The 20,209-nt window shown below is 37.3% G+C and overlaps 2 protein-coding genes and 1 pseudogene across 2 annotated transcripts; 1 reads left to right on the top strand and 2 right to left on the bottom strand.

Annotated features, from left to right (window-relative positions):
* Nucleotides 1–457: 457 nt before the first annotated feature.
* Nucleotides 458–8,176, top strand: LOC116210072 (linoleate 13S-lipoxygenase 2-1, chloroplastic-like). Its single transcript, XM_031543880.1, has 10 exons — nt 458–936; nt 2,110–2,378; nt 2,926–3,163; nt 4,264–4,581; nt 5,730–5,815; nt 5,926–6,036; nt 6,114–6,415; nt 6,525–6,791; nt 7,010–7,490; nt 7,578–8,176. Exons 1-10 carry the CDS (start codon nt 564–566, stop codon nt 7,854–7,856), a joined length of 2,724 nt encoding a protein of 907 aa, XP_031399740.1. The 5' UTR covers nt 458–563; the 3' UTR covers nt 7,857–8,176.
* A 539-nt stretch (nt 8,177–8,715) lies between these two features.
* On the bottom strand, nt 8,716–12,475 carry LOC116212297 (annotated as a pseudogene).
* A 3,631-nt stretch (nt 12,476–16,106) lies between these two features.
* LOC116211766 (beta-glucosidase 12-like) lies at nt 16,107–19,268 on the bottom strand. The gene is made up of 10 exons (XM_031546279.1): nt 19,193–19,268; nt 18,700–18,777; nt 18,522–18,609; nt 18,173–18,428; nt 17,929–18,044; nt 17,198–17,415; nt 17,064–17,095; nt 16,856–16,958; nt 16,598–16,706; nt 16,107–16,472 (listed from the first exon to the last, which is right to left on the bottom strand). Exons 1-10 carry the CDS (start codon nt 19,251–19,253, stop codon nt 16,301–16,303), a joined length of 1,233 nt encoding a protein of 410 aa, XP_031402139.1. The 5' UTR covers nt 19,254–19,268; the 3' UTR covers nt 16,107–16,300.
* Between the last annotated feature and the right edge of the window lie 941 nt (nt 19,269–20,209).

Below are 20,209 nucleotides of genomic sequence, written 5' to 3'. Positions count from 1 at the left end.
AATTGAAAGCTCAATTATTATATGGGTCCATGATATCATAGGTACCCATTCACTTGATGATGCAATATACGGCTACTTATCTATCTTCTACATGATTGATTGACAGATTCCTTTGTCCGATCTCCTCTTCGTATTAACAAGTTAATGACCATTCTCATCGACGGGTCAAGATGACTGAAGAAACCTTATTAGTATCATTCTGCGATACGCACATATGCAGTTTCTTCATCGTACGTGAGGTGCTGCTAAATTCAAGCTTTACATACATGTCTCTCGATAGACATTCCTGTGTCAAAACTTCAGTCCTAGAGTTAATTCTCACGGGCACGCAGATTTAGAAACGTGCCCTATATATAATTGACAGGCTCTAGCTTGACACATTATTGGATTAATTTTTCTCCCACGCATATAATTGCCATCTTCCAGCTCCCTCTATATATATAAAGGACAGATTTGCCTCACCACTTCAAAGCACCACGTTACCTCCACAATAATCTATAGTCTAGTCAGTACATCTTCCTTGCAGATTGATTGAATCTCCCTGCCAAAAAAAAAGAAAAAAGATGTTGAAGGCACAAGTTCACTCACCACAGGCTTCCCCCCAAACCCTAGTCGCCCCTGCCGTCCTCACCAAGCAGTTCATCCATGGCCTCAATGGCCGTGTCATTCTGCCGCGTCACCAGCACTGCCTGATGACTGCCCGAAAATCATGTAAGGCTGCAGCTCGACTAGGGTTTGTTCCCGGGAACATCAGAGCCATTGCTAGCGCTACTAATAATACAACGACGACATCCACTGTCAAAGCAGTGGTCACCGTGACACCACCGACGGCAGGCGCGCTATACGAGCTCGGGATAAACCGAGGGCTCGATGATATTGCGGATTTGATGGGGAAAACCCTCCTCCTTGAATTTGTTAGCTCAGAGCTTGACCTCGGTAAATACAACATTAATACATTTTTACGGTACCCATGAAAATATATAAAGATAGAGATTATCAAAATCGTCAAAAATGCTGAAATTTGAGTATAACGTAAACCTTCATCTCCATTTTTGGGTTTATATTTTCCATCAACATGGTATTATACATATGTACCTTTCTGTACCGTAAAAAGTAGGTGAATACCCATGCATTCTGTAGGTAAATCTATGAATAAAATATGTAATTTTATTTAGTTGCATTTATGAAAAATTCATTAAATTATTATTAAGAAATATTTTTATGTGAATATTGAATTAATCATGTTGCAGTTTATTATTGAACTTGTTTTGGTTCGTACATTAAGTTTGTTTAGAGAAATTTAATTTACCAATTTATTTACTCTAAAACTATATTAGATTATATTTAGTATAAAGGAATGGAACGAAATGAAAATAATGAAAGAGAATGAAATGTAATAATAATGATATTAAGAGAGAAAATGTGATCTTCTTGTTGCACGGCTTACATAATAATACATAATTGTAATGTTAGATCTCCACCGTCAGTATCTCAACTTAAGTTTGAGGAACATGTTATTTTTTTCCGAAGAAATTAAATAATTTTTAAATGTTAAATGAATGCAAATGATAGTTAATTGTTAAATTATTATTCTAATCATTGTAGTGCATTAAAATATGTTGTAAACTATAAATAAAGAAAAATAAAAGTATGTGAAAAAAGTAATTAACTAAATGAAAGATGTTGAGCAAATATATCACTCATCTTAGCAGCTCTAAGTAAGGTCCTTTACTAACTTCTGCAAAATGACCAAATTGATGTAAAAGATGCAGTGTTGGAATTGGATGAATATGCACAATATATATATATGTGTGTGTGTGTGTGTGTGTGTGTATTATGTACGGAAAGGTCAAGAGCTAAGGTCCACTAATTCACCCAGAAAAAAAAAGAATATGGAAAAATTATGCAAATTATTTTCTAAATAATTATTAAGGAATTTATTATTCATTAAAATATTCCCCTTTATTATACTTATGTAAAAATTACACTATACGTAGTGAAATGGCATCCATATATGCATAAGTTGGATATGTAACTATGAAAGGCACCGGTCTCGATGATCATCGGGCATATATCTATCTAATTTGCTCTTCTTTTTGTACGTTGAAGCAAGGGGACAGGAGAAACCGACGATCAAGAGCTTTGCGCACAAGACGGAGCAAAAGGACAATGAGGTAAAGTACGAGTGCGAGTTCAAGGTCGGGGATGAGTTCGGAGAAGTGGGAGCGGTCCTTGTGGAGAACGAGCACCACAAGGAGATGTTCCTGCGAGACATAGTCCTCGACGGGCTCCCCGGTGGCCCTGTTACCATAAGTTGCTCGTCTTGGGTGTGCTCCAAGTTTGACAACCCCAGGAAAAGGGTCTTCTTCATTAACAAGGTTGGCCCCGCTATTTTGTGTACGCACATATTTGATAAATTATATTGACTTTGGAGATATTATATAAACAGTATCTTGTAGAAATTAAACAAATTAAATGTTCTAATTAAGAGATACACATGATAAACTAGTTCATTATCAAAGAGGGCGTAATGTGGTGTACATTTTTGCATGATAACTAAAATGTTTCAAAATCATACTCATTATAAGACTACTTGTGTCTTTATTAATTAATTAAGATTTTTATTTTATTATATTAAGTTTGTAAACATCCATTATAAAAAAATTCATTCCTTTGAATGTTCACACACACACACATATATATATAACCGACAGTGCACATAAATATACACTAATAGATTAGAATGCGGTACCACTTCTTGTCGTTCCAACGAAAGAAGAAACGGCACCACCCCACACATAGAGTTGAACTATCGAGAGTTTATCTAATTAGGTCACACGCGCCGCCTCGATGATTATGATATTAGGGGGATGCGTCGGTGACATGGTTTCTAATTCTCTTGATGATATGGAATTATATATGCAGTCATACTTGCCATCGGGCACGCCAGACGGGCTGAAGAGGCTGAGGGAGGACGAGCTGAAGGCGCTGAGAGGGAACGGGCAAGGGGAGAGGAAGACATACGAGAGGATATACGACTACGATGTGTACAACGACGTTGGGGACCCCGACAGCAGCCCAGACAAGAAACGACCTGTGCTCGGCGGTAAAAATTTCCCTTACCCTCGACGTTGCAGAACCGGACGACCACGGTGCAAAACAGGTAACCGTGTAATTAATTGTAGGAGTGAAATATTGATAGAATTTGAAAAAGCAAATTCCCTTTGCTCAATTTCTCTCATAGTCAAATTCTCATCACTACGCGTCAAGGAATGGCCCCCTGTCCCTTGATTTCCATATAAAAGATACCACGAGCATAAATTCCCTCTTTAACTTCTATTATGATGAGGTGATTATCTTTCATATGAAAAAAATGAAATTACAAAATAAGTAAATGGTAAGGAATCGGACACAATATTTGAAATGGAGTTTCGCTTAAGAATGAACTCAGAATGAACTCCGGGAGGGTAAAGTAGAAAGTAATATGACAAAAAGAATATGATAACCTCAAAATAAAAACAGTGAACACCCCGAATATAAAAAAAAAAACAAAAAAGGAATTTCTCCTTCCCCATTCTTGTTTGTTTTTTTCTCTCACAACAAAGTGAGGGACCATTGAATAGAGAGAAAAATCTTACTGCGTAGGATCATCATAGTTCGAGGGCCACTTGGGGGAGGAAATTTTTAAAAGATTCTTTCTCGTGATAAGAAAAAAATAATAAGATTATTCTCTCATTTATATAAATTCATTTCCATATATTTGGCCATATGTTTATAAATCCAGTTATTTATTTATTTCAATTTACTTAATATTTCTCCACGTCACGTGATAAAATATAAAATCACCCAAGAATTCCTCCACATCAAGGAAACTCTACTTAGTCTGTAGGTTCGTCTCTTTGCCATTGAAAATGAAACCATATTTGGCATCAAAGCTTTATTATAACTATCATTTTTATGTTCCAAGCTAGTGATCAGCTTAGTTTTGATGGCCAATCACGGAGGATTAATCAGATGGAGGGCGGGGTCCTTAAAAGGCAAATAGGAAGTAAAATTTTTTAACTTAGGAGGGATGAATAGCAATAACTTTATAAAAAGTTAAACTTTAAGTTTGAAAAGTTTAGGATGACGACCGTCCATCCTTGCCAACCAGTGGGGTGGAGAACGAGAGTAGAGTTTATAATTGAACGATTATCGCTCAATCCCCAAAATAGAATGAGAATCTGCTGGAAGATGACACATTTTTATTATGTGTTTATGTAGACCCGAAATCGGAGTTGAGGAGCCTCACCATTTATGTACCGAGAGACGAGGCATTCTCGGAGGTGAAGAACCTGACATTCTCCACCAAGACGGTCTACTCCGTCTTGCACGCCTTGGTGCCTTCCCTAGAGTCGGCGATAATCGATACTGACATCCCCTTCCCTTACTTCACGGCCATTGCTGAGCTCTTCAATGAAGGCGTGACATTGCCCCATCTGCCAACAAAAGGCTTCTCGGACCTCCTTCCGAGACTAGTTAAGGCCATCGAAGACACAACCGAAAATGTCCTGCGATTCGAAACCCCGGAGACAATGCTACGTAAGAAACAATCCTATTCATCCCGGTGCATGAATATGGCGATATTCAGGAAATATATCGAATATATATCTATATAAAAGTAGAGTTATGATGGGCAAAGGCTGATGACCTCATAATATTCGAATCGCTGAATGAAATTTTCTCGATTTTTTGAGTATTTTCTATAATTTTTAAAAAAATTTAACAAATGCGAAATTCTTTTAACAGATTTTGTTATTTATGGAAATATTTAATCAGGCACGATTCTTTTAAATTATTAAATTGAATAAATATTTACATGTTTTAGAGCTCTTAAAAAAATCAAAACAGACCTTTTTTAAAATAATTTTATGATAAAATAATTTTTTATTTTCTCATAAGGTATTATTAGTTACAAAATATTTTATACTTTAATTTAAAAAATATTTTCCATTTTTTAAATTTTTTAATAATGTTTAATAAAAAGGAATTTTAATCTTTTTAAAAACTTTCATGATAAGACCCTAATAGAAAATTAATTTCTTAATTTTCTCATAAATTAATATTAATTACAGAAAAAGTTAAGTAAAGTACAATTTTTTAAAATTTTAATTCGGTTCAATATTTTTAATTCTTTGAGCTTTTAAAAATTTTTGAATAATTTCTAATAAAAAGAACTTTTCTAATTTTTGCCCTTTTTTTAATGATAGGTTCCATATAAAACAAAATATTTTTCTGATTTTTCAATGAGCCTATAACGTGAATCTTCTCACCATATTACAAAGAAGAAATAATACCAGAGGACGTAAAAGTAAATTTTTTACCTGTGATTTTTTTAACTTTTTTTCAGATAAATGTATCAATTTGCTAACATATTAATTTTTAGGTTTTACCTTTTTAATATAGTTTTTCATCTAATTTGTGAAATTCAATTACCATTAGTCAAGTATATCTAATAGTATATCTTTATCTATCGTAAATTATAATTTTAAACAATTTGTACATGCATATATATCATATAATAAAATTAATTAAAAGAAAAAATTGATCACGTTCTATACTATATAATACAAGGATGTGGGAGAACCGGTTTTATGGCTTTGGTCTGACCGAGGGGTGGGTAGGCTTATGTCTTGTCTGGTACGATGATCGGCCGTAGTTTTCTGATAATAAGTTTTTGGACCGTACAGGAGACAGTTTCTTCTGGTTCAGGGATGATGAATTTGGCCGACAGACACTTGCCGGCATCAATCCTTACACCATACAGTTGGTCACGGTAATAATAACTTGATGATCACATTGATATACGGGTTCATAGATAATCAGATACTTTACATAATATGTTGTTCGTCGACTTTCTGAAGCTTGGCATAAAACTATATGCAGGAGTGGCCCATGAAGAGTAAACTTGACCCATCGGTCTATGGTCCGCCAGATTCAGCAATCAGCACAGAGATCGTCGAACGGGAAATCAAAGGATTCATGACAGTAGACGAAGTACGTACAGCAGACCCCAGGGAAAGAATGATACTTTCTGGTTATACTAATTAACTCAGGATCGGTCGGGTTTGCAGGCGATAAAGCAGAAGAAGCTGTTTGTTCTGGACTACCATGATCTGCTACTCCCATATGTGAGCAAAGTAAGACAACTCGAAGGCACAACACTCTATGGATCAAGAACGCTGTTCTTCTTGACCCCTGATGGCACACTAAGGCCCGTTGCTATAGAGCTAACTAGACCGCCCATGGATGGAAAGCCACAGTGGAAGGAAGTGTTCACACCAACATCTGACGCCACCGGTTGCTGGCTCTGGCGGCTCGCCAAGGCTCATGTGCTCGCTCATGACTCGGGAGTTCACCAAGTCGTTAGCCACTGGTATGCTTCCAGTTATACCACGTGATGTCAACCAACAATTAGATATACGATTGTGCGGACCAACTCTGAACGAATTTAGCTGATACCAAAAGCGTGTGATCTGTTTCAGGTTGCGAACACATTGCTGCACGGAACCATACATAATCGCAGCCAACCGACAGCTCAGCGTGCTGCACCCTATATACAAGCTGCTGCACCCGCACTTTAGATACACAATGGAAATCAATGCCCTCGCCCGTGGATACCTCATCAACGCTGATGGAATCATCGAGAGTTGCTTCTCCCCTGGCAAGTATTCCATTGAACTCAGTTCTGTGGCCTACGATCAGCTGTGGCAGTTCGACTTGCAAGCCTTGCCTAATGACTTGATTAACAGGTAGGGATGAATCATTCCATGGAGCTCATGATGAACTATAAATGCTCACATTTTAGGAATTATGTTATATTGATCCTTCACGTTTTCAGCATCGTCCCTCAACATCGTTAACAACCAGCTTAATTTCAATGTAGTCGGATTAGCAATAATCCTAGGATTGGGCACATGAATTTATGTCTACTGATATATGGAAAAACTCTCTTTGGAATGATCGACAGAGGATTGGCGGTGGAAGATCCGTCGGCACCACACGGCCTGAAGCTGGCGATTGAAGACTATCCCTTTGCCAACGATGGCCTTCTCATATGGGATAGCCTAAAGGAGTGGGTCACCGACTACGTCAATCACTACTACCAGGATTCTAGCCTTGTGCAGTCCGACCAGGAGCTGCAGGCGTGGTGGGCAGAGGTCCGGAAGATTGGCCACGGTGACAAGAGGGATGCCGCTGGGTGGCCGGAGCTGAATACCACCGATGACCTTATCCAGATCGTCACCACTATAATGTGGGTGACGTCCGGCCACCATGCAGCCGTGAACTTCGGGCAGTACCACTATGGCGGCTACTTCCCAAACCGGCCAACCATTGCGAGGACCAAAATACCCCTTGAGGACCCCACGGAGCCAGAGCTGAAGGAGTTCATGAGCAAGCCCGAGGCCTCCCTCTTGAAGTGTTTTCCCTCACAGATGCAAGCAACGAAGGTGATGATAAATCATGTGATTTCTTCGTATGACCGAGTGCACGTAATTACATTTTTCGTGACAACAAATGATTTACATTTGCATCAGGTGATGGCTATCCTGGATGTGCTTTCCAACCACTCACCGGATGAGGAATACCTGGGTGAAAATGCCGAGCCGGCATGGAAGGAGGACCCGATAATAAATGCAGCTTTTGAGAGATTCAACGGGAGATTAAAGGAGATCGAGGGGATCATAGACGCGAGGAACCAGGATATGAAGTTGAAGAACAGGAATGGGGCCGGGGTTATGCCATATGAGCTTCTCAAGCCGTTTTCGAAATCCGGCGTGACGGGGCAGGGAGTCCCATACAGTATATCCATCTAGAGAAATATCAATAACATCACCTCTTCGCTGTGAGCTTAATTATTTGCCTGTCGTTTTTCCAAATAGGTGGGGGACCAAGGCTGATGATCAGATGGAAATTGTTTGCGTGGTTCGGTCGATCGATATGCCGTGTATCTTAATGTACTTGGGCAGGTTTACCAGTTCCATGTATGTACCACACGCTTGCAAACGACTGCATAAAGTTCGAAATAAGCTTGATGCGCAACATAGTTTTCATGGAAATATCGAGTCAAGCATCACATTGTACTCGAACCTAGTCATCTCAACGTATCAAACCACCGAAGTAGTAATCTTATCTTGACTATAAGTAACGCAATTTTTTTTTTTTCATAATTTACTGCTCCTCATCTCTCAGTGAATCTAAAAGTATTGCAGTATGCTTCCAATTATCGACGGTGCAGCAAATCGACTGCACCTTACAACAAGTTACATGAACATCAGTATGGCTAGGGATATTAATTTCAAGACTTTTTAAGAAAGCTCTAAAACCAGGTCGAGGAGAGCTTGGGGTGTCTCTTTAGTCCGTCCTTATAATCTCCGTAGTAGATACCGAACCGAACAGTGTAACCGGAGCTCCACTCGAAGTTGTCTAATAACGACCAGGCAAGATATCCCTTCACGTTCACACCATCCCTTGATAAAAAAAGGTTAACTCAAATGAAAAATGTCAATATACTTATATAAATTCTAATTTCTTATGCGTATATATATGTATATATTGTATAACTTTGAGTTCGGACCACTTACTTGATTGCCCTTCGGAGGTACGAAAGGTGACGATAATAGAAATCTATCCTCATCATTCAGCTAACTATGTGGAGTTATTGTACTCATCAATTCATCCTGAAACAAAAATGAAAATGCATAGATGTGTGTATATGGGTATATATAAATTCATGAATGTATGTATAATAATCCGACTTAATTTTTGCAATATAGATTTTTAAAAAATAGTACCGTTTTCTGTGAGGTAAATCAGTGGGTTTTGATATTTCTATTTCACATGGAGCAAGAGATCTCGTATTCCGCTAGGATAAACATATAGCCAATCTGAAGCTGCATGGAAAATGAAATTTTATTTGGTGTTGCTATAGAATCAATTCATGATATGTAATTTTCAGCACGTAACTTAACCCGTCCGGGTTGTTAGTAAATAATACCTTTGGACCGATTGGAATGCCACGATTGGCTGCCTTAAGAAACCGGGTTAATGAATAACAATCTACTAGCAAATCCACGGGTCAAAGTACTGAATGGGAGATAGTTTTAGTGATCTCTCGTGCATAGATTTAGTACAGTTAAAAAAAATCCTAATATCTAATAAAAAAGTACGCATCATTTTACCGTGAGAATCGAATCGAAAACCTCTTGGTCACCAATTGTGCTACGAGCAAATATTTGGCAGTATTACTCAGCCACAATTGAGTAATATTCAACAAAAATGCTTGGATAATGAGGATCCTTATTGGTGCCACAGATTCTCATTTACTTGTATATTAATTGGCTAACACTCATTCATAACGCTTAATAAGTATTTAATCGCTGCCTTATATCCTCTTTACTTGAAATTTGTAAATTTAATCACTGACGAGACAGCGTAGGATGCTCCAAATTAATCCTTAGTCAATAAGCTCGACCATAGGATGTCCTTTTGTCCTCTAATGAAGATTGACAGGTAAAAGTTTATGGCAATTAATCAACAAAAAAGAGAATTTTGGACGAGCAGTTCATAAGCCCGATAAATGGGAGCATTGTCATATTCCGCACGGCAACAAATTTTGCCAAAGCTTGGGAAATCCATAGAAGAATTAGCAGACCAGTGAAAGAATGGAGGATGATTAAGTGGTATCCATCACCAACGGATTGGATCAAGCTCGACACAGATGGTGCTAACTGCTAAGCAAGGTAACCCGGGCCTTGCGGGTGCGGGAGGCTTACTTCGTGATGGGAACGGCCAACGGATATCGGGTTTACTTCGGTTGTCTTGGCCGAATTATGGGGAGTGTTAACTAGGCTCGACATACGTGGAGCTTTGGATTTAAGAAGGTGATTCCCGAGGTAGATTTTGAAATGGTCTGCAAGCTTGTCTCGAGCTCTGGTCACAGCGGTCCCCATGTCTCACCTCTAGTCGAGTCCATTAAGCATTTAATCAGGAGGGACTAGAGTGTTAGGGTGATTCATACATACAGAAAAAGAAATTCATATGCAGATTAATTGGCATGATGTTCCTTACAAATGCCTTTGGACATATATCTCTTTCATCAGCCGTCGACTAGTCTAGGAACGCTATTATTTAGCGATATTATTGGATCTCCATGCCCCGCCTTTGTCTTTCTTAATTTTATTTTTTATCGGGTCTAGGGACCGTTGTCTTACTACCAAAAAAAAAAAAAAGAAGTAATTGTTTTCTTGGTCAAAATAAAAGAAGTAAATTATATCTGCCTTTTTTTTTGGCCAAGTAAATTATGTTTGCTTGTAGGCCATTGAGGAAGCTCAATTAATAATTAGAAAAGTAAGCATTAGTTGATGTGACGTTAATGGAATTATTTATAACTAAAACGATGGAATTGAAAAAGAAAATTACCATCCCATATGAAATCAAGGGCTCTGGTTGCCGCATTTTGATGGCGGTTGGCATCTGAGAATGACACCATCCATTGTGACACCAGAGTTATCCCCATCATCCCCTTCTATGCCCGCCCCTCGAAAAAGGCAAAAAAAAATTATATATAAATATACACGCATTTACACAAATCCAATATTAGTTTATTAATTATATTTTACATGAAATAATCATCATAATATCATTTTGTGGTCAGGAATCGAACTACAACCTGATACTTCTGCTTGTATAGCCTTACGGCTGCTGCGTGAGCAAGGAGCTGGTGGTGAGACACCAGGCAGGGATCGGTGCCAGAATCGCCGACGGTGCAGTTCAGCTGCTGCCAGGGGTAGCACCTTCCGGCTCAAAGAGCCCGATCCCATAGCCACCCATGGTGTCGCTCCATGGCTCTTTCAGAGTCATCCAGTGCTTCACCCGGTCTCGAACTCCCGGAAGCATACCTCGGCATAGTCCCGGTAGTCATCTCTGAATGGAATAAGAAGGTGGTGTTATATATTTAAACGAGACTCAGAAGTTGATGAACGAGCATTTGGTGTAGGGGGGACGGAGACTAATCAAATTAAGTCCTTACATGACGAGAGGACTTAGGAAACTGCCGTAATCGTCTTCGGGGGCCTGAGGGAGATCCCAGTGGAATAATGTTACGAAGGGCCTAATACCTGAAAATTAATAAACATTTTAATGAGGTGAAATTAATTTGGTTAGTCGTATATTTATATATAGTTACTAATGATATTCGTATACGTATACGTATACCTATGAAGATGAAATATACGGAGACCGTTAGATAGAAGCTCGTTGATGGGGAGGTTGTAGTGTTGGATTCCTTCTCTGTTCACTCCTCCACTTAGCTTTCCTCCTGAAAAATTTTACCAAGTAAAATAATTATTCTATGAAATTATTACTGATCTGGAAAAAGAGAAGGAGATTTGTGCTCAGACAAAATGGCCTTACATGTACATGTCTGGTGAATAAGGTCGAGCTATTTTGATTTAATTCAGAAGAAATTACGGGATTATATGATAGAATTGAACAAGTCAGCTGACGTGACACTGCATGCGTTTTATTTGTTATACGTTAAAGAGAATGCTTGTGTGTTACAATTTGACATCAGTGCGCAAGCAATTATATTTTCAAGAGGCTCTAATTCACTCCTAGAGCTCCATGTTTTGTATGTGTGCGTGCTCTCGACCGGGACTACTCATTAAAATTGAACGACTAGGCCATGAAATGAGAGTTTGTGTTGATCATATTTGAAATGCTTAATTACCTAAAAAAGCACAACTTTTATATTTTTTTCTAAATATAACACGACATTTATAAAATAGTATAAAAAGGCACAACATTTGCATTTTAATGTAGCACGATATTTGGAAAGTAACATATAAAAACACGACCTTTGTACTTTTTTTTAAATATAGCACGACTTTTAAATTTTAATTGCGTATTTATTATAATGTAAATTATTAAGTCAAATTGCAACAATAATAGCTAACGTGAAGCTAATTGTGCCACATGACAGAACATGATTGGACGATAGCAGCAAACATGGAACTAATGATGTCAGGTGACATTCATTCAATCAAGTTGTATCACATTGCATTGTTAACTTCCGCTAACTATTATCTTTACATTTGACAGAATAATTGATGTCATACTAGAATTTCAGCTCAACCTAAAAGTCGTGAGTTTCTATACTATTTTTTAAAGGTCGTGATATATTTAAGAAAAAATGCAAAGGCAGTGCATTTATATGCTAATCTGCAAGTTTTTACTATATTTAGGAAAAAATGTAAATATCATGCATTTCTATATTATTTTCTAAAGATCATATTATATTTAAAAAAATTACAAATTCCGTATTTTGTCATGTAATTAACCTTATCTGAAATGAATTATTACTTGGTAAGATTCTGGACCACGAAATCCAAAATCTGTAAGCGTCAAGGCCCATGTCCTCCATGATGCCCACGTCTTCTTGCGCCAAGGGAGAACATATATATCTCATCAGATCAGACAAAAAAATTTATTTTATTTCCAGATTAACTTGTCCGAATTTAAAGGGACAAAATATTCGAACCAACAGCCACGTCCCCGGTTCTCGAGTCAAGTATTTTACCTGCCATTATTGACGAAATGCAAAGTACATAAAAATCATGTTACTATTAATTATCCGATTGAAATTACAATAATCCAAATTTCTCATCATCATTATAATAGTCGGTCTCCGAAAAAACTTTTGTTTTCGAATATCCTCAAAATTCAATATTCCTAAATAGAAAAATAAATAAATAAATAAAAAGGCCATAACAAATTAATTGAGCAGCTCCAAGTTCTGAATGTATTCTTACAGGCCTAACTTTATCTCCGAATTATTATATATAATATTTAATATTATATCTCCGTATTAATTTTTTGGTTTATATTTGCCTATTTATTATAAGTTATAATTTCGTGAATATATAAAAAGCCAATAACTCAAATACATCTATACATGACACAAACATGAAAGAAACGATATAGTTGCCGTTAGCAGTTATTTTATGCTTATATGATGAAATTATTCCATTTTTATAGAAAAATAAAGAACATGATATAATCTCAAGCCATTTTAACAAATGGATGTATTGGGCGAAATTAATAATAAACCATGGAAAGAAAAACCAAGATAAATTAATTATGGCATGATGAAGATTTGATTGCTACAACTCGATGAAGACCATCGATGTGCGATATATGTAGGAAACGACACCTGGATATTTGTGAGTGAAAGTATCCCAAGTACTCGTACCTCGGCCACCTTCATCTGTTGAACCTTCTGTTCAAGTCAAAATCGCATGATCATTTAATTAGCAACACTTGCGAGATCTGGGCGTGTCAGAAAGCGATTTCAAGTACATCCACATGTCATTAGTTAGCCCCACCAAAACAAAGCGTATACCACGGCCTTAGAAATTCGTGGAATTGTTTGGCGGCTAGATTTAGATCTTCAATATTAGAGTGCGGCTTAGATTCACGGTCCGGAGATTTAAACGTTTAGAATTCTCCACCAATTTTTTGCACATGAACACAAACACGAGTCCGAAAACGATCAAGCGGCTATGCAGCTAGCCTAACCAATATTCAACGAGCACTCAGCCTCAAAAAGCTGAGCCGAATATAGAACAAGCTCACCTGAACCTTGAGCAAACTTAGGCAAGTGGTGGCAAAGGATGATGAATCTCATCTTGACGCCCAGAAGCTCCAAGACGACAATAATTTTGATTCACGGAGAATCTGTTGAAAGATAAACGAACAAGAATTGAAAGGTGCGATAAACGAAAGCGCAAGAAAGATAAAGTGCGATAAATGAAAGATAGAATGAAAGTACGAGTTTGATTGATTGATGTGCGGGGAGGCACAACGAACTCAAGAACACGTATATATAGACGTGTACAGTGAAACCCTATGAATATATCGTAATTGGATACGCTTATAAAATACGATATCGAGTTAATATCTAATTAGGAAATTGACCCTAAAACTATCTAAATTGCCTAAAAATAAGATAACACAAGAATATCACTTCTTTAATATCCAAGTATATCGGCTGCTAAGGAAAAATAATTCTTCTACCGCCACTGATGATGTAATCGCGCGCACACTGATGCGTATATGTGTATATGTCTTCATATTGGGCTGCTATAAAAAATCAAATCTTCCGCCCACTCTGATCAGAATGCTTCACCCGTGCATGAAGTCTTCCGTGATGGGCTCTTGATAATGGGCCTCCTCTTAGCTAGGCTTTTCTCCAATAAACATGGGCTCGACTTCCTTTATACGAACTCTAATTAACCCGACCTATGCAATGATGATCGCGGCCCGCTTTCTCAATCTCGGACCAACATGTTTCCAAAACCCGGGAAAGTCATTGAAATCACCGATCAGACATCACGACTCGACAATCTTCACAAATTGTGGAAAATAGGTGTAAACCCCTTCTCACTGATAAAACACAAGAGACGTTACTGCAAGACATAGTCGTCGACGGGCTCCCCGGTGGCCCGGTTACCATAAGTTGCTCATCCTGGGTGTGCTCCAAGTTCGATGACATTAATTCAGAGCCACTATTATAACGAACAAACATGACACTACCGTGTTGTTTCTTTCCACCCATATATAATACAGATGTGATGGCACCACAAGATGCTATTAAATACTAACTAAGTAACTAACAAAAAACTAATTAAGTAATTGCGATGAGAAATTTTATAATAGTGAAATTAAAAAGGACAATGTAATTTATTCCAATAAAAAGAAAAACTTCAAATGTCTTTCAAGAAGGAGTCCTACCAAAAAAAAACAAGAAAAAAGACAAGGAACCCTATCATTAATTATTGTATAATAATTATTATTATTATAATATCTAATAAAATATAAAACATAATCTTTATATTAATAAATGAGTTAGATGTATTAATTAACTACTTTTGAAAATAGCATTTCTGTGCAATTTTTATGAAGGAAATCATATTAATTATATGTCGTAATCAGTTAATTATTAATTTACACAAAATAACTTGATTTAATATTCTCATGTAAATATTTCAAGTGCTAAAAAAAAGTTTATAAAAAGTAAGAAATTTATCAAAGTATATTTTTCATTAACTTTACGCTTATTGTAAAATAAATTAATTTTTTAATTTGGGTTTGCCTTTTGTTATATCTCTTACTAATTAAAATGATTGATACGGGAAGTCACTATACTGTAAACTCAGGAAGGTCTGCAGTTACGTTCCCAGAGTGCACTTCGCGGCTTTAATGTATTGATTTTTGGGCGAGATCGGGTTGAGAATGGCGAAATTAATCTTGAAGAGATGTGAAAATATGCATATTTGTAATCAATTAAGAACGGAATATCGACAGGATATTCAAATATTACGTTTTGAATTTGAAACAGCTCTAGATGTTTCTTTCCTATTCCTTCTATGTCGCAGGTTAAAACCAAAAAAATCTGAAAGAGAAAGAAAGAAAGGGGAGAGTCAAATTATGTCTGCTGATATGGAAATTCTCTCTTATTGGCTGATCGACAGAGGAATGGCGGTTGAAGATCCATCGGCACCACACACGGCCTGAGGTTGGCGATCGAAGACTATCACTTTGCCAACGACGACCTTCTCATCATACGGGACTAGCCTAAAGGAGTGGGTCACTGACTCCGTCAATCACTACTACCCGGACCCTAGCCTTGTGCAGTCCGACAAGGAGCTGCAGCCGTGGTGGGCAGAGGTCCGCAATGTTAGCCACGGCAACAAAGAAGGACGCTGCAGTATGGACAGAGCTGAGGACCACCGATGACTTAATCAATTATTTGCCTATCGTTTTTCCATATTGGTGGGGACCAAGGCAGATGAGATGGGAGTTGTTCGTGTGGTTCGGTCGATATGCCATGTAACTCAACGTACTCGTGCGGGTTTAGCAGCTCCATGTATGCATGGAACTTTGCAAACGAATGCATAAAGTAAAAGATAAGTTCGACGCGACATACTTTTCATGAAAATACTGAATCGAGCATCGCATTTTACATTCAATCTTCGTCGTCTCAACACATTGCAGCATGGAACAGTAACCTTATTCTCGATTATAACTAACACACAAATTCCATTTCTTTTTTTCCTTTTTCTTTTTTATATTTGCTGCCCATCAACATTCTCTCAATGAATCTAAACGTATTGCAAGTAGTTTCCGATTATCAATTGCATGGCAAATCAACTGCGCCTTACAAATAAGTTACATGAACAATATATGGCCCCGGGATATTTCAAGACTTTCTAAGAAAGCTCTTGAACCAGGTCGAGGATAGCTTGGGATGTCTCTTTAGTCCATCCTTATAATCTATGTAGTTGATACCGAACCGAACAGTATAACCGGAGCTCCATTCGAAGTTGTCTAATAAGGACCAAGCGAAGTATCCCTTCACGTTCACACCATCCCTTGATAGAAAAGGTAAATTCAAATGAATAATGTCAAATTTAAAATGCATTCTAATTTCTTATATGTATATATGTATATATGTATATTTGTACATACTGTATAACTTTGAGCTCAGGCCACTTACATGATTGCTCTTCGGAGGAACGAAAGGTGACGATAATAGAAATCTATCCTCATGTTGTCCGCTAACTGTTGCTCAAGTGGCAATGTGGAGTTATTAAGCTCGTCAATTCCTGAAACAAAAATGAAAACACGTAGATGTGTATATATGTATATATAGATTCATGAATATATATATATATATATATATATGTGTCTGTGTGTCTGTGTGATAGTAATCTGACTTAACTTTTGCAATTTAGATTAAAAAAAAATATTGTACCGTTTTCTGTGATATAAATTTGTGGGTTTTGATATTTTGATTTTACATGGAGCAAGAGATCTCGTATTCCTCTAGGATAAACATATAGCCAATCTGAAGCTGCCTGCAACATGAAATTAATGGTGTTGCTAAGAGTTAATTCATGATATGTAATTTTCAGCACGTAATGTAACACGTATGGTGTTTACAAATAATTAATAACAGTTACCTTTGGACCGATTGGAATGCCATCACGATTGGCTGCAGTAATAAATCGGGTTAAATGAATAATAACTTACTAACAAATCCATCGTTACTGAAAGGGAGATAGTGTTTAGTGATCTCATGATGCATGCACTTAACTGGTGAGGTTGACACGACTATCGGTTAAGCAGCTTGCGTTCGAAGTGTTGAAGTGAGGGATGTAGGCCGCGTAGTTGGCTGTGTAATAGTTCAATCCGATGAAATCGAACGATCCCTTTACTAAAGACGACTGCTCCTGTGAGAACTTGGGAAGCCGAGCTCCGACGAGAGAGCTCATGGTACGCGGATATTGACCACTCGTCAATGGATCCAGAAACCTGTTAATCATCAGTTAGAACTAAGACATACATATATATAGCTAAATTTTAGAAACATGTCAAAAAAACTAAATTTTAATTAAATTTCTTCATAATTATTAAATTAATAATTTTTTCATTACAAAAGAGGTTTACAGATTTTGTCAATAAAAACGAAAATTTAACAGCTAATAAAGTGCAACTGTGAAAATTGAATCGTAAATCTCTTGGTTACTATATAAGAAGGCGTATGTACTGTGCTGCATCATTTTATTTTTAATATGAATTAATTTAATTACTGATAAGACATTATGGAATGCTCCGAATACTTAGTCAATAACCTCGATCATAGGATGTTTTTGGTCCACTAAATGATGATTGACTAGCAATCAACAAAAAGGAAGTAAACTATGTCTGCTTTGTAGCCCATTGAGGAAGTTCAATTAATTATTAACACAGTAATTATAGTTGATGTGATGTTAATGGAACTATTTATTACTAAAAAAAATAGAGTTGAATAAGAAAATAAATTACCATCCCAGCATGAAATCAAGGGCTCTGGTTGCAGCATTTTGATGGTGCTTGGCACCTGAGAATGGCACCATCCATTGTGACACCAGAGTTATCCCTATCACCCCCTTTCGTGATGCCTGCCCATCCAAAAAAAAATATAAATATATACGCATTTACACAAATCCAATATCAATTTATTAATTATACTATACATGAAATAATCAGAATATAATTTCATGGTCAGGAATTGATGATCAATTACAACCTGATACTTCTGCTGGTATAGCCTTACGGCTGCTGCGTGAGCAAGGAGCTGGTGATGGGACACGCGGTAGGGCTCGGTGGCGGAATCCCCATCGGTGCAGTTCAGCTGCTGCCAGGGGGAGCACCTTCCTGGCGCAAAGAGCCCGATCCCGTAGCCTCCCATTGTGTAGCTCCAAGGCTCATTCAGAGTTATCCAGTGCTTCACCCGGTCCCCGAACTCCTGGAAGCATACCTCGGCGTAGTCCTGGAAGTCATCTCTGAATGGAATAAAAAGGTCGTGTCATCTCAAAGACGCTAACATCGAGCATTTTGTGTTGTATGGCGACTGGAGATTAAATCTAAGTCCTTACACGATGAGAGGACTCAGGAACCCTCCGTACTCGTCTTCGAGAGCCTGAGGGAGATCCCAGTGGAATAATGTTACGAACGGCCTAATACCTGAAAATTAATAGATGCCTTTAATAAGGTCAAATTAATTTGTTTAATCATGAAATACGTATACGTATGAGGATGAAGATATACAGAGACCGTTAGATAGAAGCTCGTTGATGAGGAGGTTGTAGTATTGGATTCCTTCTCTGTTCACTCCTCCACTTAGCTTTCCTCCTGAAAAATTTGACCAAGCAAAATAATTATTCTATGAAATTATTACTGATCTGAAAAAAAAGGAAAATAGATTTGTGCTTCGCCAAAATTGCTTGACTGGTACATGTCTGGTGAATAAGGTCGAGGTATTTTCCTTTAATTCCGAAGAAATTGTGTATTTTATGTTAAAATCTAACGAGTCAGCTGACGTGACACTGCATGCGTTTTATTAATTATATACTGAAAAGACAATGTTTATATCTTAGAATACATCAGAGCACAAACAATCGTTCTTTCAATCAAGAGGCTCTAATTCATTCCTAGAGCTCCATGTTTTGTATGCGTGTGCTCTCGATCGAGATTACTTATTAAAATTGAACGACTAGACCATGAAATGAGAGTTTGTCATGGTCATAAATCTGAAATGGATTATTACTTGGTAAGATTCTGGACCACGATATTGAAAATCTGTAAGCATCGAGGCCCATGTCCTTCATGATGCCCACGTCTTCCTGCATCAAGTGAGAACGTATATATCTCATCAGATCAGAAATTTTCGATTTTATTTCCATATTAACTTATCCTAATTTAAGGGTGGGGGAGGAATTAGTTGAACCTTATATCTGTGGTATGAATCAACAGCCACGTCCCCGGTACTCGAGTCAAGTATTTTACCTGCCATTTGACGAAATACAACGTACATAAAAATCATATTACTATTAATTATACCATTGAAATTAAAACAAATAGAAAAATAAATATATAAAAAGGCCATAACAAATTAATTAGGCGGCCCCTAGTTCTAAGTGTATTCTGAGAGGCCCAATCTTATCTCCTAATTAATAAATATAATAATATTATTACTATATCTCCGTATTGATTTTTTTGGTTTATATTTGCCCACTTATTATAAGTTATAATTTCGCGAATATATAAAAAGCCAACCTCAAACATGAAAGAAACGATATGGTTGTAGTTATTTCATGCTTATTCGATAAAATTCTTCCATTTTTATAGAAAAATAAAGAACATGATACAATATCAAGCCATTTTAACAAATAGATGTACTATTGGGAGGGAAGAATAATAAACCATGGAAAAAAAATAAGATAAACTAATTATGGCATGACGAAAATTTGATTGCTACAACTCGATGACGATCATCGATGTGCGATATATATATAGGAAACGGCACCTGGATATTTGTGAGTGAAAGTATCCCAAATACTCGGACCCCGGCCACCTTCATTTGCTGCACCTTCGTACTGATAAAACACAAAGAACCGGAAAAAGATCATATACATAATTATAACAAGTTAGGCCAGCAAAAACACTCTGCTGCATTATGCAGTGTGATATATACTCATGATCGTCAGTTTACCTGATAGGAGGATGATGCGGTTCCGAAGATGAAACCTTCAGGAAAGCTGCTCCTGTTGAACTTTGAAGTGTT

Source organism: Punica granatum, chromosome 6, assembly GCF_007655135.1.
Source record: "Punica granatum isolate Tunisia-2019 chromosome 6, ASM765513v2, whole genome shotgun sequence".
Classification (NCBI taxonomy): domain Eukaryota; kingdom Viridiplantae; phylum Streptophyta; class Magnoliopsida; order Myrtales; family Lythraceae; genus Punica; species Punica granatum.
Note: the sequence above shows the minus strand (reverse complement) of the source record. Positions and strands in the feature narration are given on the sequence as shown.